Source organism: Carassius gibelio, chromosome A11, assembly GCF_023724105.1.
Source record: "Carassius gibelio isolate Cgi1373 ecotype wild population from Czech Republic chromosome A11, carGib1.2-hapl.c, whole genome shotgun sequence".
Lineage (NCBI taxonomy): Eukaryota > Metazoa > Chordata > Actinopteri > Cypriniformes > Cyprinidae > Carassius > Carassius gibelio.
Genome location: NC_068381.1, coordinates 15,863,950 through 15,888,212, shown reverse-complemented (window position 1 = coordinate 15,888,212; position 24,263 = coordinate 15,863,950). Strand labels below are relative to the sequence as shown.

At 37.8% G+C, this 24,263-nt stretch overlaps 1 protein-coding gene across 6 annotated transcripts; it reads right to left on the bottom strand.

The window, feature by feature from the left end:
• Positions 1–685: 685 nt before the first annotated feature.
• LOC128022454 (RNA-binding motif, single-stranded-interacting protein 1) lies at positions 686–17,618 on the bottom strand. 6 transcript variants are annotated; one of them, XM_052610067.1, is made up of 14 exons: positions 17,302–17,618; positions 13,884–14,053; positions 9,474–9,532; positions 8,938–9,029; positions 6,865–7,022; positions 6,663–6,742; positions 6,427–6,533; positions 6,112–6,158; positions 4,426–4,504; positions 4,265–4,315; positions 3,921–4,031; positions 3,725–3,805; positions 2,958–3,039; positions 686–2,839 (listed from the first exon to the last, which is right to left on the bottom strand). In XM_052610067.1, exons 1-13 carry the CDS (start codon positions 17,353–17,355, stop codon positions 2,962–2,964), a joined length of 1,167 nt encoding a protein of 388 aa, XP_052466027.1. In that variant the 5' UTR covers positions 17,356–17,618; the 3' UTR covers positions 686–2,839; positions 2,958–2,961. The 6 variants fall into 6 exon arrangements, with proteins under 6 accessions (XP_052466027.1, XP_052466022.1, XP_052466023.1 ...); XM_052610062.1 differs by having other exon boundaries at positions 3,921–4,037; positions 6,418–6,533; positions 17,302–17,609; XM_052610063.1 differs by having other exon boundaries at positions 2,958–3,036; positions 3,921–4,037; positions 6,418–6,533; positions 17,302–17,609.
• Between the last annotated feature and the right edge of the window lie 6,645 nt (positions 17,619–24,263).

The window sequence follows — 24,263 nt, the reverse complement described above, 5'->3', positions numbered from 1 at the left end:
TGTTTGTAAATGAAAGAGATGTTTGAATGGGGGCATGAGACAAATTAGAATATTTAAACCACATGGCATGAGAGAGAGCGACATAATCTGTTGGCTTTATGGATAAAACCCTGCAAGCTGGCATTACAAAGACCTCATCGGCAGAAGCCCTGTCAGCTACAGAATTCAGTTGCACATAAGATTATGACTTAAATCAAGATTTTAAAGTATAAAACGTCTATTAATTATAAAAATATAAACGGATTTGCTGTGATACACACTGGCGAATGCCTTGAATGCAATTTCCCAAGTCTGCCCTGTCAGCTTTCAAATAGTATATAATTATATGATATTATTATTATTATAGGTTTATCAATATGTATTTGGGTAGAGGCGACTGGGTAGAGAGATTCTGATTTAATTATTAATTCTTATTTAATTAATAACATCTAATGGTAACAAATAATAATAACAAATCGATAAAGCTGTTTTTGAGTGCAAAGCTGCTGCAAAATTAAATGGCAAGTATTTTCTTTGTAATGTCTCAAATTCTTAAACTTAAGAATTTCCTACAGAATTTGTAGTTTTAGTACAGAGTTTGTAGAGCATGCAGTCTTATACTGTGAAATTAATTACCCGTTCCGAAAAAAAAAAAAAAAAAAAAAAAAAAAAACCTTCACAAGATTACAAACCAAACCCCAAAACACAGGTTTGAGCTCTTTTAATTCAAAAATCTTTCCTTTTTACAACAGAAAAAAATCAAGAAATAAAAACAAATTCTGGACGTGCAAGTGTTCAATAAAACAAATTTTTAAAAAAAGTCTGTATTTTAACAACAGTCCTGTGTTTATGTGAATGATTGCCGTTTTCGAGATCTGAAATAAAGACACTGTGTCTCTTCTGATAATGAAACTACGATGTGCTGCTTTTTGACATGTGTTAGTTACTGATAATATTTCACTTTGGTTGTTCAGATTAGGCCTCTAAACATGGAGAGGCTAAAGCAAACCTAAAAAAAATCCAGAGAAGGTAGTTCATGTGGATTTTTGTAAAAATACCAAACAAATGCAGGAATAACATAAGGAAGAAAATGGACAAAAAGAAGAACAAAGAAATTCTCCACGCAATCAAGCTCAAAACGACACAATGCAATGTTAAAAAACAAAAAACAAAATCAAAACAACAACAGAAAGACATACAGATACAAAACACGGATGTTTCATTAAAGAGGAGGACAAATAGACGCTTTAAAGATGAAGTTCTGCATGACACCAGGCTCCAGAGCCGGCGCTTTTACATCTGATTGGACGGGATAGACCTGCAGCCCGACCAATCAGACAACAGATACAACTCTGAGGTAGATCAAAGGCCAAGCTGACCTGGACATCTAAATTCACAATCACACACAGACACACAGAAATCTGCTTAACTAACTGTATGACAGACCGATGAAAGGCTTGTTTACAACCGTGACCAAGTCTTCCTTTCGTCCAACTGCTTAGAGATGTTCATGTGTCCACACTAACGAAAACTAGATTAAAGCTGAGAGCCAAGATTGATAAAAAAAAAAAAAAAGAAACAAACTACCACTCAGTTTGATCAAAACCCATTGCAGTAGTCCATACTGTTGTGTTCAACTGTAGGCAGAAAAGGTCTTTGGTGGAAAGGGTCATAGTTGCCTTGAAGTTGCATGTTTGTTTATTTATTAAAATTGTAAGGACGATTATTTGAATTACATTAGTTAATCAGAAACGTTGTGGTGTTTCTCTTCTGGAACGTATTTTTAAACTGTGCCATCGTATGTCAGGCCTCAAATGTAGGTTTAATTTACAAACTTAATGCCATTCCCAATTATTTCGGTTCAGTTAAATTTGTAGATTTCTTGCTTTCTACTTAAAGAAGCACTTCACTTCTGCCTTTTTTTTTTGAGCGTCAAACAAAATCCTGATGTATTGTGTAAAAAAAAAAAGAGAAAACAAAGACACAATAAATAAAAATGGCACTGAAAATAAAATTGCAATCATCCTGTGAAAAGAAGGAACAATGTCAGCTTTCCCAAATATCCACAATATCCCTTTTATTAGCCCCACCCACATACCTAATCTAGCTTGACCCCGCCCACTCATACCCCACCTCCCACTAAACTCCGCCCACCCGCATCTCAACATCCACTTCTACATCTACTGAAAGACTTTACGCATGGATTCGATGGAAAGAATCAAACATGTTTGATTCAGAGCAACATTAAAAAAGGAAACAGGAAACCCTTTGATTTGAAAGACAGGAGCAAGGACCAATAGTCAGCAAGCATTGCATCAGTCATTCTAAACCCCACCCACCTTATTTAAAAGGTACATTTCTTAACTACTAAAAAGGCAAAGAGTGGAAGACCAAAAAAGCAACCAGAAACTGCAACCGCAAAAAAAATGGTTTCTTTTGTCTGTTCGAGAAACAGTCAATAAAAACATACTTAAAAAAACGTCATGCATCGAAAGGCGTCATCACCATCATCACCACTCAATGTTACTCACAGACATGGTCTGTGTTTATAGTTCTAGGTAAAAAATAAGCATTTGTCATCCTCTCCTTTCTTTTTCTAGCAAAATAAAACTCTGCTCCCATTCCGTTGTCCACAGTTGGTGTAATATTGCCTTGTCTTGGTTTGTTGGAGAAAATGTCTGTTTTCTGAGGTTCCTTGTTGATTTCTTCGAAGCAGATGATTAGATCATGGACAATTTTTCTGCAACCCGTGCATGAGTGTTATTTCCTCTTTGATGTCACTTCCTCTAAAAGAAAGTAAATGTTGTTACGGTAGTAACACCCAGCAGACTGTGTCTGGTTCTGACGTCAGACGGTAAACCTGTAATAAAAACAGCACTAGTCAAACACTGCAAAAGGTGTCCTGGCATATTAATGGGGATTCACAGATTAAACAGAACACTGACCCCCACAAGAATACAAATATGATCATTAAATACCATTTTATTGCTTGTTGGGTTGGAAAGGGTACGAAGAAGGATCCGATGAGGACACATCTTGTGGCTGTACACCGCTTTCCTGCTGAAAAGACCACAGACAGAAATGACAAATCTGAGATTCATTGACCAAACATACAAAAATATTTTGTGCAGTTTTCATTTAAATATATCTAAATATACTCAAATCAAGATCAATCTGCTAGAGGCAAAACTGTGTATATAATATAATATAATATAATATAATAGAATAGAATAGAATAGAATAGAATAGAATAGAATAGAATAGAATATTTCCAGTATATATTGCCATTTACAAGTTTGGGGTCAGTAAATATTTTTTTAAAGAAATTATAACTTTTATTCAGTGAGAATGTACTAAATTGATCAAAAGAGACAGTAAAGACAATGTGTCATCACAATTATATTTTAAATAAATGCTGTTCTTTCTATTCATCAAAGTATCCTGAAAAACACTGATAAGAAATGTTTCTTTAGCACCAATTAGAAGGATCACTGAAGGATCACGTGACACTGAAGACTAAAAATTTAGCTTTGTTATCTAAGGAATACAATTTGAAATTATATTGACAATGACTTTTTTTTTTTTGGTCTACTTTTGAATTTATAATAAATGTTGCTTCGGGGATAAATTCTCTGAAAACCAGAAAGGCTATTTAAAACAAGAACTGTACCAACATCTAGACAGTTCAGAAGACTATAGCAGCCTGTGGTATAGATGTGACTGAAGGCCTAGGTGTAGGACTGACCTCAGGAGGGATGGCAGCGGGCTGAATGTGGGCATATTGAGGGATGTAGGCTCCTGGCATCGCTGTGTTGGCAGGAATAAACTGCAGCAAAGCAGAATGATGAAAGTTTATTAAAAACACAGGTGTTAATATTACTTATTAATTAGCATATACGCTTGTGCCATATATTAGTGCAATCTGTGTGAGAGAATCATACGGTTGCAGTGCCGCCCAGAGAGAGATGGCCCATCTGCTGGGCGAGGGGAGCCAACATAGCGGACGGCTGCAGTGACATTGGATGCTCCATAGATGGCGACAGAACGGCTCCCTGAGTCAAAAAATCAGAGTTCAACAATCATATTTGACAACTGCAGAGAAAGAGGGAGTAATTCAATATACATCTGCACGAAATAACAGAAATTCTGCCCACAATAGGGCAAAATCAAGAAATACTGTGTGTGAACACACACAAGTGGCATTATTTGGAAGGAGTTGTTCATAAAAGGAGGGATACAGAGAGGAGAGAAAAAAGAAAAGAAAAGAAAAATATTTTAGCCTTACTGGGTGTTGCATGATGTAAGGCTGATGTGGCATCCATGAAGGATTCTGTACCTGGAGGCACAAACACAGATGTTAGCAAAGGAAACAGGTGCTGGTCAGAAATACTCAATACATCAACACATCGAGACCGTGAAGACGGAGCAGATGATGAAGAGCACTACCTGGTATGTAGAGATGTATGGTGACACTCCTGGCTGAGTCATTAACCGGTTCCCCATGGCATAAGGAGCAGGGTAGTACCTGTAGTATCAGGACAGAGGGTTTTAAAGGGTTAGTTCACCCAAAAACGAAAACTTTGTCATTAATGACTCACCCTCATGCCGTTCCAAACCAGTAAGACCTCCGTTCATCTTCGAAACACAGTTTAAGATATTTTAGATTTAGTCCGAGAGCTCTCAATCCCTCCATTGAAGCTGTGTGTACGGTCTACTGTCCATGTCCAGAAAGGTAAGAAAACATCATCAAAGTAGTACATGTGACATCAGAGGTTGCGTTAGAATTTGTTGAAGCATTGAAAATACATGTTGGTCCATGTTGTCTTCTCGTCCGGGTCTGTTGTGAGCGCGATGATGTTTTTCTTACCTTTCTGGACATGGACAGTAGACCGTACACACAGCTTCAATAGAGGGACTGAGAGCTCTCAAACTAAATCTAAAATATCTTTAACTGTTCTGAAGATGAACGGAGGTCTTACGGGTTTGGAACAACATGAGGGTGAGTTATAAATAACATAATTTGAATTTTTGGATGAACTAGCCCTTCAAGTGTCTACATGACATGATTTTAATTATTTAATGGCAATTACACAATGGGCAAAAAACATCTAAGCATTGTGTGGAAGGCAATCCTAATGCATTGGAACTAGCTCATTGAATAAAGTTGTCAAGAAATGTTACAAGTACACTTAAATTTAATTCAGTGCCTAAGAGAATCTATTAAAATAGTTCTGTACAATTAACAATGAACCATATTACAAAATATTATTGTGTTTTATGTATATTAGATAAATACTCCATTAGCTTAGCTACATGCTAAGGTCAATTAGCAGGCAGCATATTTCCCTTTAGAATGAAGTATGTTCTCAAAACTTTGTCTTTATTTCAGAGCATTAGATTTTAGTTTCAGTTCTTGGTTTGGTTTTAATTAAAGGCCAGGATTTAACTAAAATAAGGGAATGGATTAGTATGACATGGCCACTAGTTAACTAAAACTAATGACAGAATTAATGAGTAATGGGAACACATTTTTTAATTTGTGGACCTGATAATTTTTTCTGCATTTCACATGCAGCACTCCATAGAATATGTTAAACAATATATTAGTGTTAATTTTGTCAGCCATTGTTCACTTTAGTCTTAGTCTTTTAAACGAGTCTTAGTCCTGGGTCAAATTTAGTTATTATCTTCGGCAATGAAAAGCGAGCGCATTGCACATGGTTGCAAAATAAGCAAAACACCAGGCAAAAAATGTCTCCTTTTAACAGAGAAGCTCTTGATTTGCGGATTTGAAGCCTAGGTATCTGGCAACCGCACACATGAATGCTCAAGTAGTAGAGGCATGAACAGCTGTCCGCAATAATATTGTGTCTCCTTTTTTTGCTGGAAATTAAAATCAATTTTGGTATAGTTTTTGTTTTTTTTAAGTACATTTCGTCTTTTATCATTAATGATATTGCATGTTGATATCGTTGTTATCGTTATCGTTGTTTGACCTTATTGTGGCCTCATCATCATCTCGTCTTAGTCATTAGGGGAACAAGTTTTCTTAACTTTTCGTTAACTAAATAAACTATAATATATGTGATGAAAATAAATGATAACTTTAAGACACGTTCAAACTGTTCTTACCCATTCTGAAGTGCTGTACTGGGGTCATAGGTCAACGTCATTCCGCTCTAAAGAAATTAAAACAAACGTGGAGCATTTATGGTTTCATTTACATCATAAAGGCAGTTTAACTTTACTATTTACAGTTAAAATATGTTCATAGTTAGATTTAATTATAGAACAATGGTTGGAAACCAAACAAAGTGTGACATATGATGTCATGTAGGAATGTCTCATTACACCTCGAGCTGCAAATACACACCCATTCACCTGCCGGCAGAACCACACACACACACACACACACACTCAATTATAAACAGGACTTACTAGTCTCACCTCGGCGTCTCGAGTCCAGGTTCGTCCGTTGGGGAAGTATTTAGCCTGACTCTGTCTCTTTTTCTGCCCACCGTCAGCAAACTTACACAGCAAAGGCTCTGATGCACCTGTAACACACACACACACACACACACACACACAAATTCCATTCATTCTACGGCACCGACTACAGTCTCTAGCCTACATATAGACTGCATTGTAGAGAATAACACATGAATATTGTGCTGAACACTCACCCAGCATCCCAGAGGAGGACTTAATGAACTTCCCATTGAAGTGAGAGATCACGGCATCGCACTTGTCTGTAGATTCCATCCTTAAAATAGAGCGAGAGAAAGAGAGAGAGTATTTCTCAACACATCCACACACACAAAAAAGACTCTATATCACATGGGAACATAGCCGCACACACATAATGACTACCCAAATCTCACTGACCTGGCAAAGCCCACTCCCCGACTCACTCCGTTAGCGTCGCGGAGGATTCGGGTGGAGACCACCTGTCCAAAAGGTTTGAGGAGGTTCTCCAGCTCCTGCTCATCCATGGACACGGGCAGGTTGGACAGGTACAAGTTAGTAGGGTCCTGCTCCTGTTGCTGTATTCAGAAAAGTTGAAAACATAAAATACATGGCACAGTATTACAGGTATTATAAGCACCCTTCATGTGTCTATTCAGCTGATAAAAGTCACTGTGAGGTCTGACTGAGTCAGTGACATAGCTCGTAAGCTAACATACTGTTTATGTAGCATACTGCAAGCTGATTAGCCTGCTAGCTTAGCATACTGCTGTTCCTGACTTCACTGACTTTATACATCATATTAAAAAAACCTACAAATTTTCAAAAGCAACATTTTTCATGTTTTTTCAGTTAGCTTATAAGCAAACGTTTTCATACAGCTAGGCGATTAGCCTGCCTGCTTAACATACTGTTGATATGTAATAAAATTACTTCATATCACATAATAAAGTAGAAATAGTCCAATTAAACATTTGCCATATTATCCCCCCCCCCCAGTTAGCTTAAAAGCTAACATTTGCCTGATTAGCATGCTAGCTTAGGTTAAATGGCAGACCTGCAAGCTTTTCATAGCTATCCATGGCTGATTGGTCCCTTAAAAATAAAAAAAAGATAGAAAACCACTTTGTGATGTATATATTCCTAGCCATAATTTATTTAAATTACATCATGTATCAAATTACATTTAAGAAACTGTAAATAGTCAAATTAAACCACTGTCATAATAACTGATTAGCATGCTAGCTCAGTTATCTGTGCCCTAAAAGATGACAGAAAATCAATGTATTTAATGTTAACATTGACAATAAGTTAATGTATTTAAATGATGTCAAATGTCACAGTATATTAGTATAATTATAAAGGGTCAAATTAAGCATTTTTCGTTGTTTTTATTCCCTAGTTAGTTACAAGCTATTACAGGGCTAGGTGATTAGCATCCCTTGGTTTTATTATAGTAAAAGTCTATTAACCATGTTTTTTTAAAACTAAAAATGGACTAAAATGGATTGAGCAGATATCACATCCCTCTTCTATAACTGTAAAGCAACACCATCCATTCATTCCTTTTTTTTTCAAAGGGGAGACTTTCAGGTGGTTTATACTTTCTGTCTGTGCTGTAATATGGTGCTTGAGTACTCTGTGAAGCCACAATACAATTGTACTCGTCTCTCAGCTAACAAGGACACATGATATACAACATCTGACGTTTGATTGGCTGAAGGCAGAATCTCAGCTTGATATTCTAGATACCTCAGCAGAAATGAGGACCGGCCAAGATAAGACATCAACATTCCTCAACATGTATACGTCAAACATGTTTGCACAGTACACACACACACACACACACACACTAGTAATGGGGAAGTGGAAGAGTAAAATGCTGACAGTAGGGGGGAAGAGGAAAAAGAGGGCAGATTAAAAATTGAAGATGCAAGCACAAACGCCCAGCAGAACCTACTGTGGAAGAAGGTCACTGCAGGATTGTTACACACTTTTCTGAGACACAAAGATACACAGGAAACGTGTGTGTGTGTGTGTGTGTGCTCTTGTTTTTGTGACATATCAGGACACAACTCTGTATAATGACATGGGTATGACACAGGTATTACAAGGAGAGGGTGACTTATGACGACATAAACCATGTCCCCATTTTTCAAAACGCTTATAAATCATACAGAATGAGTTTTTTTTTGAGAAAGTAAAAATGCACAGTTTCCTGTGAGGGTTAGGGTTAGTTTTAGGGTTGGTGAAGGGCGATAGAATATACAGTTTTTACAGTATAAAAACCATTACACCTATAGGATGTCCCCACTTTTCACAAAAACAAACATGTGTGTGTGTGTGTGTGTGTGGCAAGACGAGGGAGAAACTCACATGAAAAGACACCAGAGGCTAACATTTAATAGATCAAAATTCCTGAATCGTCCTAACAGACAGGTCATGAACCAGCTACTTGGGAAAAGGTAGTGATGTCATGAGTGGATGACTCACCTTGGCCATTTGAGCCTGAACTCCATTGGTCTTTAGTGCTGCGACGGCTTTTTGCGCTGACACGGGACTGTCAAAATCCACAAAACCATATCCTACGAAGAAAACACAATGCATTACCACACACACACACGATCTAATCTTCACCTAACCACTAGACCAAACACATCTTTAAATAACAACCCTCACGTCACACCATCACGTTACCAGGGTCACAATGTGTATCAACATGATTAGTGATGGTATCGTGATAAAACGATAGTACTTACACATATACAATACCATCAAATTATTATTATGAAAATTCTTTCAAAAACATTAAAAAATATATTTTTTTTCAATAATAATAATAAAAATTATATATATATATATATATATATATATATATATATATATATATAAATAAATACATTTAATCAAATACATTTTTATATATGTTTTGATAATGTATTTTGGATTATTGCATTTTTGTATATATGTATAAATGAGAGTTTTAATTAAAGGAATGAAAAGTGTAAGAATAAAATAACATGACAAACCTTTGCATTTGCTTGTAGTCTTGTCAAGAATGGCTTTGGTGGACACGATTTTACCATATCTGCTTGTGGAGAAAAAAAAGAGAGAAGTTAGCACGGGCTCAGCTCACGAGTCAGATGTCAAATGACACAACAGCACAGGAATTCATGAACGGCAGGACATGAAACACAAGATCTAGCATAATCCCTGTGCTGAGAAAAAATAACAGCACCTAAAAGACCTCTCAAAGTCTGTTTGAGGTGCATTTAATTCAGAAACAAAGAGTCACTTGTGACAGAATCACCAACATACACTTGATGCCGACAGCCCAGGTGCTTTATAAGGTCACAGTGTGACAGACGAGGATTGAGCTGCTTTAATGGAGTGTCCATGAGAAACCTGTTATTATTACAGCTCACAAATCAGCACGGTTCAAAGGAAACGCTCGTCTAGCGTGCACATGTGTGTGTGTTAGAAAAGTAACTCATCATTAATAGTGTAGTGAACAAGGTATAAACACTGGTGAATGATTATCTCTGCATTTACACACTTTCATACATTTTTATAAACCATTTCAAAAATGGTATATATAGACAGTATAAATTAAGCTATTAATATTTCAAACAGTGTACTATGCTACATTGTTGCGCATATGACATCAGTAATATTGTGAAATATAATCACAGTGTAAAATAGCTATTTGGTATTTCAATATATTTTAAAATGTAATTTATTTTCAGTATCTTCAGTGTCACATGATCCTTCGGAAATCATAAAGGCTGATTTGCTGCTCAAGAAACATTGCTTATTAATATTACCAATGTTGAAAACAGTTGTGCTGCTTTATCTTTTTGTGGAAGCCATGAACCATTTTTTTTTTTCAGAATTATGAAAGGAATGTTTAATTGAACAGCATTTACTTTTGTAAAATTATAATTGCCTTTACTGTCACTGATCTTCCTGTCCCCAAACCTTTGATCTGCTACACCACAATGACTGCGTTTCGAGTGCATGTAGACTAAAAAAATAAATGTATTCACATGCCAGTTAAGATTTATAGTGGTCTCTCTCAGGAAGGTTGAGCAGGAAAGAGCCGTGACAGTAGTGCTGACTGGGAAAGGGCTGTTTTTCATTCACCTTCACCGAGGGCTCCTTTTCCAAAGCTGAAATTTTCAATACGCTTATATATTTTTAATCCTTTCTTGTGTCATTAATACTTTAAAATCTCTGGCTTGAAGATGAATCAATATTTATTCAGTGTGACGTTTAGCAGAGCTGCACAAGCCGACACTAAACAGCATTTTGGGGCATGTCCAGGGCCGTGTCGCAAGGGAGGGAAAAGCAGAGCCAATCCCATTTCACACACAGATCACAAGACTCCACTCGCCAGAGGGCTGCGTGACCTTGGCCTTGACCCATGGGCTCCAGCGGGGAGGCCCCATTTCCTGCCCCCCCCCCCCCCCGACAGCACCTCCCAGAGCCATGCTGTTTTCAGCCTGATGCGGATCAAGGCACATCAATCCGCGGCTCAGCCCTGAACAGTCACTCTCTGCGATTAAAACGGCTCCGGAAAGCGAGGTTACGATGTCACCACCGCAATACCTCAAAGCTGAACTGACACATTCCTCATGGTTTCGACCAAAATACACGGTTGTGATCCTTAGAGTGGAGTCTGTAGTACTGCATCTAGTTATAATGTACATGTGACCTCAGCTTTTAATCAGGATACAAGCCCCGCCCCCCATCTGACTATTTACAATCAATTTGAAGGATTACCATGACGATGACTGGTCTCCCGGGGGCAGCTAGGGGTAAATGAACCCACAGTGGGAATGTTTGAAAGGAATACACACGGGATCAGGACATCTTTGCACAAACAAGCACTCTCACGTGGATATAAACACACATGCATGCATATATGTTTATACACGAGAGTGTGCATGACAACTCATACGGAGGTCTGTAATAGCATTAGCAAATATTCCATTGTGTTCAGCAGGATGAAGTTAGTAATGCAGTGTTTTAGGGAACTAAGTGACGCACGAATGTTTGGAAATGTAAACCCTGACAACATCTGCAGATCCGATTGACTTTTCCTGCTCCAGTAACTGCTGAATCATAGCTGCTGGCCTACTACTACAGGCCGTGTGTGTGCGTGCGTGCGTGTGTGTGTGTTATGAGCTCTAGAGTGAGAGGGAAAAACTTATGTAGAACAAGCAGAAGAGAAAGCCTTGATATGAATACCCGAAACTTAAAAATATTACTCACTCACTGATAGAAGTGTCGAGTTTATAAAGAGAAAATTAACATATACAATCTAATTCTTTTAAAACGGCAACACCTGAAATAAATAAATACAAAATAAAGTCAACATGACATTTCCGAAAGTAAAAATCCTACTAATTTTCTCCTGAGGGGAACTGTTTTTTAATAATAAGTTTGTTAGAAAAAAATGGTAAAACTTGTATAGAGACCAATTCTCACTATTAAGTAGTCCCTTATTAGTATGCATATTGCAAGCATAATGGCTGTTTATTAGCACTTACAAGGCACATATTCTGCATAACCATATTCTACATCCTTAATCTGACCCCATACCTAAACATAACTACCTCATTAACTATTAATACGCAAATTAGGAGTTTATTGCAGACATAGTTAATAGTTAGTTAAAGTGACAGTTAATAGTGAGAACTGGACTTTAAAATAAAGTGTGAAGAAATATTTTTTTTGTTAAATACAGACCTACTGTGAGTTTCAAGGTTAATCGATGGTATATGCTTTTTTTATTACATTATTTTAACTTTTTTTTTTAAACAATCGTGTTCGACAGACTTCCTGGTGGAAAAGTACATTACTCATTATATTATGCAAATAAATATCGTACAATCAGAGAGCAGATCATGACGAGTCATAATCGAGTCAGTCTCCCTATACTCTCAAACCACTTATATTTGTATAGATATGCATATTGTGAAATATACATAAAATATATTATTTTTTCTTTATATATAATCAACATCTTTAAAGCTAGTTTTATATTTCTCCTTGTAGATCAAAGTTTCGAATCAAAGTTTGTAATGTTGTAATTCAAGTCGTAGCTGGTTGGTTTGGTTCATGGCACACAACTTTTAAATGATTCATATTATTCCAAACAAAAATATGTTTGTCTTTGTAATCCTTACTTGATCCGCCTCTGAAGTCCGCCTCCTTTTTCAGCGGATGTCACCAATCCCTCTTATTTTTACCCACCAACATTCTTCATTCGAGTAAGCAGTGCCCACTTCTCAGATTCAATCAACTCACAATGGATGTCAGTTTTTTTTTAGGCTGAACATCACGTTTAAGATTGTAGAAGTAAAATAAGTTGTAGGCCGACTTAAAAAAAAAAGAAAAAAGGTAAATCAAATTTTCTATGAAATTTCCATAGGAAGTCTGTTGAGCTAATGAGTATAGAAAGACGTAACTTATTTGGGAAATTCACCAGAAAAGAAATTCAGGCACTGCATTGTGGGATACCATGTCCAGCCCTGGGTACATTTGATCAAATAAAAGTTCTGTGCAACATTTTTCAATTGAATATATATATATATATATATATATATATATATATATATATATATATATATATATATATATATATATATATATATATATGCAAAGTTGGGGGTTCCCGGGAACACATGATAGGTAAAAATTGATAGCCTGAATGCAGTGTAAGTCGCTTTGGATAATAGTGTTTGCTAAATGCATAAATTTTATTTTCGATTTTATTAAACTTGGTTAATGTATTAGTAACATCGGTTGTGAACAACATTTCATGTTCCCTTCAACCAATTAGATCATGTGACAGGTTGTGGGGAAGTCGTGGCCTAATGGTGGAGAGTTTGACTCCTAACCCTAAGGTTGTGGGTTCGAGTCTCGGGCCGCGCCAATAACATGACCGAGTTGCCCTTGAGCAAGGCACCGAACCCCCAACTGCTCCCCGGGTACCACAGCATAAATGGCTGCCCACTCCTCTGTGTGTGTGCCCACGGTTTGTGTGTGTTCAATGCTGTGTGTGAACTTTGGATGGGTTAAATGCAGAGATGAATTCTGAATATGGGTTATTACTCATTATACTTGTCTGTCTGTATGTCATGTCACTTCACTTCAGGTTATGATATCACTGACAGGAGTCAGGTGGTTTAAACTGGTTATAAGTGGTAAAATAATAGTGGATGTGTATGTGGTAAACAGGGGCTCATGAGGGTTTATCCCAGAACTTGACCTAATTCTGACCATCACATTCATGCTGTTAACAGACACCAGCCCAGCTGAGCTGCAGAATCTCACACCAGAACAGAAACCGTGTTTATTTTGTTGAATGTATATCCAAGACTCTAATTGACATCACTGGCGAATCTGTCAATGACACAAGAGCAAATACTCACGGCTGGCAGAGTTTGACCAGGTCGTGATCGGTGGTCCCTGGTGGTAAGCCGCGGATGTAGAGGTTTGTTTTACTGAGCTGCTCCCAGCCGGTTGTGCTGCTGCTGCTGCTGCTGTTGTTGGTGCTCGGGCTGGGCGGGGCCATAGGGAGAGTGGGCGGGACAACAGGAGGCTGTCATGGGAGTGGAACAAAGATTTCATTGATCTGACAAATGGAAATGCGTAGAAGATGACATCACATAATGGCTGCACTTAAACCCTTAGGGTAGAAACGGAAATAGCGACTTCCAAAACAGATCACTGACAAACTTCTCTTTCTTCTACAGCACCAAACACTACGAGTTTCTTAAAAAGAAATAGCATGAAATAACATCACTCTTGCCTCAAACACACTGTGGCAGGGTGACTCCATTCGTCATGATGATATCTTTAACTCTATCTGTAGTAAACCGGTGTTATTATTACACCGTCAGCCATCGCCAGTGAGTCTGCCCACATCCACAGCTCCCTACAGTCTAATTCCCATTAAAGCAAAGCACAAACATGCCTACAGGCACAGTCGGCCCTTCAACTCTCATATCAGTCCAATCTACGCATTCTTCCAGAGCTGAATGTGTTAGGATTATTTCACTGGATGAAAGCCCATATAACTCTGGAGAAATTCCTTATGTGGCCTCAGTTCCTTTCAAAGCTTGCCACATGGCAGTGTGCGATGATTAAAGGGATACTTCACACAAAAATGAAAATCATGGCATCGGTACAAACCCTTATGTTGTTCCAAACCCATATGGCTTTCTTTCTCGTAGTGGATCACAAAAAGAGATGTTTTGAAGAATGTGCTGGCTGCTCTTTTCCACTCAATTGGGAAGAATGGGGTCGGAAGCTTTCAAGCTTCAAACAACATGGAAAAGTAACACAAAAAGTCCGATTGACTGGTGCTTTGTTTTTAGGGTTCAAACGAGAGCTCTATTTTAAAAACATACTAAAATTTAAAACGTAAACCCTAGACATAACTTTACTTGTGAATGAACTGTTTGACAAGATCGGGTCCATCTGTGATATTTCTGAACTGAATCCATTAATTCTAAAGCTTTTCTGACAGGTATCTCTAAGAGATAGAGTTGACCAATGAAATCGGCTGCAAGGAAAGGATTGCACTTGGGGGGGAAAAGATGTGAATCATTCAGGTGAGTTTTTGGAATCGTAATGATTTTTGGGCAAACTATTTTAAAAAAAAAATGTGAATGCATCCTAAAGAACAAAAATGTTAGAGATAGTTTAGAATTTAAAGAGAATTTGTCGAGATAGGCAAAGTGAATATGATGTTTTTTTCCGCCTTTGGTGCTCGTTGTGTATTGGTCTGGGGTTTGAACTTGACTCAAGAGTCTCATTACCCAACTCTCCACAGAGGCATGTTCATTCAAATTGCGAATAGCGTTTTTATCCATAAATCTGCTTTTCCAGAGAGGAAGGAATGTTTTCCAGAGAAAGATCACATGATGTAGGAGCGCTTTGGGATACAGGATGTGTGGGCCTCTCGCCCACCCCGAGCAGCGGCCACCACAGCCCACATCACTGACTCACTTCCTGTTTCTCTTAGTCATTCATTAAAACGACTCTATTTCTCCCAGCTGTCACAAAATGGCTGCCTGTTAAACATCAGCGGGTGATTTTTCACAGAACCCAATCACCACAAAAGTGACGTCAAAACCTCAAAACAACAGATGTGGTTCGATAAGACAGCGGCTCTAACTAAAACTATCGTTTACATGTAGAAATGGGCATGTGAATGTGTGTATGTGTACACCTGACTGTAACTCTGTTGGGTTAATGGGAGTTCTCCGTTTTTGACACACTGACCCATTTCTCACATGAGCGACTCGCACACTTGTGCACTGAGGTGAAACTGGACGTGGCCCCATAAGCTTGTTAGCGCCTGTTAATTACTGAGGCAAGAGACTGAGCCACTCTTCCTTCCAGATCACATGCTGAGGCAGATGGATGATTAGATGTGCGTGAAGCAGAAACTAAGAACTTATTCGAAAACAGCTGAGGAACTCAAGGAGCAAATGACTCGAAAGACTGAAGGAACTGATCATGTTCACACATTTTCGTCCATCTTTTCAATTTCATGAAAGCGAAAGCGCCTGTATGAAAAGTACTCACAGACTCGGGAACATGTCCAGTTTTATCAATTGGGAAAATAACAAAGTCATGGGAAGGGTAACTAAGACATTGAAAAAGCAATGGTTGAGGGAGAGAGGAGGGGGTCTCATTCAATATCCAAGCCATCTCTCATACGTCGGCGTGTCCCTCGGGTCCTGAGCTATGCGCTGTAGTCATCCTAGACCATATGGTTCCTATAAACTGTGAAATCCTGAAGCCCATTAACTTCTGCCGCCTCTATCGCAGCCATCTCTCTTTGCTCCACCACAAGAGCACCTATGCAAATGACTGTGTAAATGTGTGATTTCACGCAGAGAGTGTGTGTGCGTGTGTGGGTGGGTGTGTGACATCCATAAAGTCTCACATTTACAGATCTGGAATGCATAAACAAGCAATGTTTAAATGGAGTTCTGCAGGCCACACCCTCTGTTGGCCCATCACTTGCTGGAAATCATTGTATTAACTCGTGAACATTAATAAGGCAGAGATTTTTCAGAACACACCCAAGAATCTTCTGACACAAGTTGCCATGGGAGACTTTGACCACAGGCTTCTCTCATCCTCATCTCATTGAGACGGAGTATGCTAATAATCATCTTCTTAAAAAGACAGTAACATTAATGAGGTGTTCCAAGATATCCTTAAACAAGTGCAATATGACATGAGGAATTCACTGAAGAACATATCTCATGCATATAAGTAATGAGTGTTAGCGAAATGAAATGACACTTCATTAGTCTCATTTCTATTTCGGGGCTCACTGTGTGGCATCCCATAGCAGGAAAAAGACACTTCCAGTTCCGTCAACAGAATTTATAAATATTACATTGTGCAAGCGCAGATAAAGTGGTGTTGTGTAATACATAAAATTAACATAAATGTATAAGATTAACATCCAAAAATGCCTAATTACTAAAGAACTCGCACAAAATCGAAAACAGTTGCTGTTAAGGCAACGCTCGCGTTTTAAAACACAACGAGCTGCCTACCTAGAAGGCGTTTTTTTGCATCGTAGATACATGCATAATTTTTGCCCATCATAATCCCGTTCCGAGTAAGCAAAGTTTAAAAACGCCGAACGCACCCTAAAATGCTGTCTAGGTAGGCAGCTCGCTAGATGTTGATACACCGCCGCTGTACGTGTGCGCGCGCGCACGAGCACGAGGATACATTCTGTCCCAGGTAAAGGATCTACTGTGAGTCCATCCCGTAGTCTTGATCATCATTACCTGTGCAGTTTCTCACTTTACCTACCTGCTTTCGATATGACGGAGTTCGCAGTGGGTTGGCCGTATTTGCGAAGATCATCCTGTATTCCCCTGTAATGTCACCCAACGATGAATAAATAAATAAAAATCTACTCTGAAAAAACAGCTGATATTAGGTTAGAGAGCTGTAAATTTTCCACATCGCACACTTCAGTGTTGTCTTCGGAGTGAAGTGATAGTCCGAGTTTGAGCAGATTTCTGCAGAATAAAAACCTCGCTCTTGAACGATGGTTTATTCCCACCTTGGCTCGTCCGACCAGTTTCGGTAAATCGCCTGGTTCATTGATCTCGGTTCTGTTGCCCGCAGCGAAGACCCACCTACTGAGGAGCGATCCATTCAGCAGTCGAGCGGCAGGGGGGTGGCGTATCTAATTAATCACACCTGACTAGTATTTTCAAATACAACTAAGTTATGCCCTTACAGAAAGTAGCTAACAGTAAAAACAAACATCATTAAAGCTTTGACAGAAAATCAAACACAACCCGAGTAATATTTCTGTTAGATTCAAACGTTTCCCCCTACATGAGGTTTGGTTCAATCCCGCACGCATGCCTTGCCATCAGATCCCGTTTACAATACACAATGCAGACTGTCCCACTATGGCCTGGGTGATGTCCATGCAGACAGATACACCCTAATTAACACTTTTATTTAAATTTGAATAATTAAATGGTTCATTAATATTTTTTTTTGCTTATTTAAAAAAAAAATGCACATAAAGAAATGAATAGAACTTCAAGCAGGTCAACCCGTTACGGGCGCTGTCGTTTTGATATTAAGCATTAAAATTGTATGCATTCAGTCAGGTAAACCAAAACATTTGCTAGTATTGATAAATCAATCCCCTCCCCCTCCTAAATTTAAAAAATAAAATAAAATAAGGATAAAAAAGAGGTGGTATTGACAGCACAAACTAACTTTCTTACTTTTTGAAATTGATAGATCCTGTCCTGTGTGGCATTTAACGGCAGGGGGGTGGGGGGGGGGGACTAGTTCCCTCTAGCAATAGTAATAAGGCTGAAATAAAATGACACCTCCTAGAGGGTTGCCCAGGGCATGTCTTATCTACTTTTTATCATAATGTTCCTCTGTAATCACATTTCACAGCTTACTTGCTGATTCAAGGAACACCTAATGTTATTCAATGACAGTTTTCAATTCGGTGCAGGACAGATATTAAATTAAATTAAATGCCACGCAGGTAATTGAAAGGGAATGAGAACATGTTTAAACCTTACTCGACAAGTAATATGGTTTGCTAAGTTAGTGACTAAGTTGTAATAGCATATATAACTGAGCATCTTTCTCATGCTCCTGTTATTGGAAACGAGCATGTTTTTTTTCTCATTGGTGCCATATAACAGTTTGCATGTAATAAAAGCTGTTAAAGTGATATTGCTTATTATTGGTGGACAAAGACACTGCTGTGGACTGAGAAAGTGATGTGACATACAGCCAAGTATGGTGACACATACTCAGAATCCAAAGTGCACACATAGTGAACATGCACAGGGAGCAGTGGGCAGCCATTTATGCTGTGGCACCCGGGGAGCAGTTGGGGGTTCGGTGCCTTGCTCAAGGGCACCTCAGTCGTGTTATTGCCGGCCCAAGACTCAACCCCACAACCTTAGGGTTAGGAGTCAAACTCTATAACCATTAGGCCACGACTTCCCCACTCATAGCTCATCGCACATCCTCTGAGTGTGATTTCTAGTTCCACTCGCAGTGTGATATGTGTGTGAGAGTTTAGTGAGGCAGAAAGCCACAGTGGATCAGGTTAGAGACCAGAGCTTAAACTGATTACATGCATGTGAAAAGCAAAACATATGAGAAGTGTGATGGAAGGAAGGACCAGAAGTGAATTTTCTGCATTAAATTCTTTCTCTCATAATAAAACACACTCTACAAATAATGATCTATCATTATATTAAATAAGAATGCAATGCGAAAGAAAGAAGTTGCTTTTATCCAAAGTAACTTGCAAATTGGTAGCATAGTTCTGTTCCTTATAAGTCAAACCCACTATCTATAATAATAATAATAATAATAATAATAATAATAATAATAAATTATGTGAATGTTTGATAGAATATTAATTGCATTTTAATAAAAGAAAATATCTATATTATTTAGTCAAAATTATTATTAAATAAAATATTATTTAATAAAGTTTATTGATCAAAATAATAATAACATGCATTTTAATGTTATTATTATTAGTAGTCGTAATCTTGATTAATGTAATATATTACTAAGTTAAAAAAAGTCCAAACATAAAAATGTTACAATATGACTTTTTACCACTGACCACAAAAACAACCAAAAACCACACCAACACACCACAGTCAACTTGACAAACACTGCTGTTACCATATATACAAACCACAGCTCACATGTAAGTAATATATAAATATATATATATAATAAAATAAAATCTAGGAAAAAAAACTTTCAGGAACTGTCTATAAACTTATAACTATATATTACTTACATGTCATCAGTCTTTTTAGCCCGATGTCTCATTGTTGTGTTTAGGACATTGCAGGTGCATTAAACATAGTTTAATATTGACTCTGCAATGCTGAGGTCTGCTGATTGCATCTCAGTGAGTAAGTGTACACTTTATGAGCCATTTTAATAACAATCTGCACATCATACATCATGAGACCAATATGTGTGACCTTTTATAGCATCTCATTTGCTGTCTAAGCAAGAAACATGGTTTAATAATTCCTGTTGTGATTAGTGTCATCTGTCAGGGTGTATTGTGAGTCTAAATCATGCAATTAGGCAGTTCTTTTCACCCCAGTGTCAATTAGGGGACTTGATGTAGACAAGCTCTTTTAAAGTGCCTGAAAAGCCAGCCGTGTTCTGTATTCTCTGTTACGAGCGCTCGAGTTCAGTTCAGAGTGGTGGCTTTTGTTTGGTCTGGTTAGCTCTCCAAAGGACGGATGAAGGGAAATTCATCCTGGGCTTTGTATCTCAGGGGTGAGTGCCTGCACAGCACAGGGTCAGTCACTGAACACCAGAGGTCAAACAGAATGAAGCCCAGTAGTCCATGAAGCTGTAGGGGAAAATTCAATAGGTCAACAAAGATGGGAAAGCAGAGGGAGAGAAACGGAGAGGTAGAAAAAACTCTGATTCAGCATTGCGGGTGGTCATTAAGGAGAATCAGGTAGAACAGCAGATTGTGTCTGGTACAGTCTGTTCAGAGTGTAGCCTTTGGCTTTGCAGTAGCTGCTGTATGCAGCAATATGCAGCTATATAGGTGTTTCAATTATTATATATATATATATATATATATATATATATATATATATATATATATATATATATATATATATATATATATATATATATATATATATGTTACTACACTTCCTAAGGAAAATTCAATTGAAATGGTATGATCTGGAGAGACACACAACTCTCAATAAAATTCTAACAGTTGAAAATGCATATTGGAGCAAAAACCATTCCCTGAGCTCCAAAGAACTGCCTGTAGACCTCAGAGACTGGTTTGTGTCAAGAGTTCAGAAACAAATTCTGCTGCATTGCCAAACTGAGTAACTGAGAAGGGCCTTGGTTAGAGTCTAGATCAAGAAGCTGATGGTCACTCTAGTTGAGCTACTAGATCATTTGTGGTGAAACTTACAGAAGTCAAACTTCACTACAATACTCCACCGATCCGGGCTTTATGATGGTGTGGACAGACTCAATTCTACACTTAGTAAAGACACATGAAAACACCCAAAGGTCCCTCAGACTGAAAGAAGAGAGAAACAAGATTCCTTTGATATTCCTTGGTCTGAAGAACCTCATTTGCAAGCATCATGTATGGAGGAAAGCACTTTGTACACAGTGCCACTCCAGCAGTAGTGTGGTGGTAGCAGCCTCGTGCTGAGGGGCTGTTTTTCAGCAGCAGGGACTTGGACTCATCAGTGTAGAAGAATAACTAAGAATAACTGAATATACAAAATATAAGATACTGATAATGAAAATCTAGCCCAGAGCATTCAGAACTTAGGACTGATGCTCAGAGTTTAAAATAATGTAAGAGTTGGTAATAGACAACTCCGTGAATGTCCTTATAGCCAGGCCAGAGCCTGCATGGGCTTGAACCCAATCGAATATTCAAGAGAAACCTGAAAACGTCTGTCGGCTCAACCTGACAAAGCCTGAAAGGCGAAGAGGAGAAGAACTGGCAGAAAACTATCAAATGCAGATGTGCAAAGCTTGTTGCATCATACCCAAAAATACTTGCAGCTGTAAAGGTGCTTCAACTAAGGGTATGAAAACTTATGCAATGCACTTAATCAGGTTTATATATATATATATATATATATATATATATATATATATATATATATATAAATTTGATAAAGTTTTCACAAATCTGTTTTTGCTTTATAATTAAGGTGCATGGAGTATAGATTGGTGTGAAAAGAGGTATGAATATTTTCACAAGGCACTGTATCACTGTATTTTTTATTTATTTTTTTTTTAAGTTTGTTGCTTTTGTTATGCCAGTTTAGAATTTTAAGACTTTGGTACCACCATTTTAAATAAATGGAATTTTATATCTCTCACAAACAAAAAACATAATAGCTTAGAAGAATACTGTTTACATAAAAATACATTTATGTGAACAACATGAATTTTCTGTGTCATCATTTCTTCTGTGGAACATGAATTTTAAAGAATATTGATTGTTACAAACCAAACCATTCTGGTGAAAAACACAAAGACATTACTCAAAATTTGCGGAAGAAAGTAAGTCATACAGACATAAGGGTGAGTAAATTATGACAAAATTTTTGGGTGAACTTTTGCTTTAGATGTTTTCCCTAACAGTAATACTCAAGTATACTTACATTGTGACATGAACCGTTTTGCCCAATACCCACACTTGTGGTCTTGGCCACTTGAGAGGATGAGCACATGACAGGAAGTAAGTGCGCAAGGCTTTCACAGGTCTTAAAACACCAAAGCACAGCGCCCTTTATGAACACCAAATCCACACTATCCACAGCGTTATTCGAGGCTTAGTGTATCCCATCGTGCATCCTGTTGTGGAAATAAACTGTGAGACTTTTTGCTGAGATCTCCTTCGAGATCACTGAAACCTTTGCAATGTATGTTAAATATGAATAATAATTAGATTTTACATATAATTTGATAGTAAATCAAAGAGTTGCATGATTTAGTGGTGCAAATGAGTAGTGGTATATATATATATATATATATATAAGTGTGTCCCATCAGGTAGGCCTAATGAGAAGTTCTACACATTTGTGGTCTTCATGCTGGCTTGAACACTTGGACCAAATACAGGGAATATGTTGTATAAGTAGTCAAATGAAAATACCCCAAGTGTGGGTATTTGGTCCAGGGGTTAGTATACGTACAGCAGATTGCATAGTTTTTAAATGTGTACCCTGTTTTATGCGTGATAACAGGTGCACACTAGAAATATTCTTCTTCATCTAGTGGCTGAACTTTTTCTCTCCAGAAGTTATGAGCAACCCTCTTTTAAACTAGTGTTGAATGATTATTAAATTGGTGCTGTGTTTTTTTTGTTATGTTTTTTGACTATAAAAAACTAAGTATGTCTACGTATAATTTAGGTTTAAGAATGAGCAATAGAGATTTTTTTTTTTATTGTTTCAAACAGATTTCCTAAACGCTATTCTCATCTTTTATTGTTCAGTCAAAAAGAAAGTCCCGCCCCACACTTACATCAATGATTTGGTCAGAACATCAAATAATGTGCTGAAGCACCACAGAGCCAGTGTTCACACTTTTCAGAAAGTCAACCTAAGACCATGCACATAATCATGTGGTTGTTCAATCACTTCCTGTCCAAAAGTCATGGATTTTAACATGCATTCCTCTTCCATTACACACACAGACACACACAGACTTTTCCCCACAGTTGCAATGCTGCAAAACAAAGCAAAAGTGGCCCGTAGTGACTGGGCTGCTGCCGTTGCCATGCAACCATCCAAACGGAGTCAGTAAACAGTGTTGAGTCTGCGTGCAGTGTGAGTCTCGGCTCTTGTGTTTGTGCAATCCCCTGTTGCGTTCACGTCCTTTTCCATAAATTTGCAGGGCTGCACAACAAGCACGCTATGATAACAGAGTTCACTCACAGGTAAACTCACACACCAACATATTCATATATACAGTACATATGGACTCACATACATTGGAGACACTTGACAATGGTGTATTTTAAAGGGCTGGTGGCCCCTCTCAAGGCCGTGGTTTAGAGAGTCAGAAACTTGGCGTATTGCCCAGACACAAATAGAGCAGTTCAGTGAGCACATGTTTTCTTTCTCTCTCTCTTTCTACAACACTCTAATCTCCCATGACACACTCATGAATGGCAGCAGGGGAAAGGTCAAGCGCACAGTAAAGATACACAACTTTACCTGACACTTAAAACTATTTAGATTTTAATTTGCTGCTTGTTGTTTCCATTAAACAGCCAATGGGAAAATGTGAGCATGCTTAAGCCCAAAGAAATAATCTTGTTCCATATGATTAAGTTTAGAAAAGAGTCAAACTCGTCATATTTTACATCTCTGGGAGGCAGATCACTTTATTAAGTGAGAAAGCAAGGTTGAGATTGAAAGTGAACAGCTGTGAAATGTGAAATTTTGTCCAACCAAAAGCAAGTGAGAAACCTATTTAAAACAGTCCTTATTATTGCACTATATAAAGTCCAACAGTCAGGTTCCGGAAGTAAAAATCCATTTCATTTTCTTCACAGTTTTGAACAATAATTTTGAATGATAAACCAAGAAGAATGAGCTATGAGTGTGTTAATCGATGGCATATGCTATTGTTGGTACTGGTATGTTTTTATTTATTTATTTATTTTATTTTTTATAATCATGTTCAACAACTGAATGTCTGGTTGAAAACTACATTACCCATGATTC

What these genes read in the sequence shown, in the direction of transcription:
- LOC128022454 (XM_052610062.1), bottom strand. Translation starts at nt 17,355, where the DNA reads ATGATCTTCGCAAATACGGCCAACCCACTGCGAACTCCGTCATATCGA. An exon ending in GTCCTCCTCTGGGATGCTGG is followed by an intron (nt 6,534 to 6,662) that starts GTGAGTGTTCAG and finishes TGTGTGTTACAG; the next exon opens with GTGCATCAGAGCCTTTGCTG. An exon ending in AGTACAGCACTTCAGAATGG is followed by an intron (nt 4,505 to 6,111) that starts GTAAGAACAGTT and finishes CTGATACTACAG; the next exon opens with GTACTACCCTGCTCCTTATG.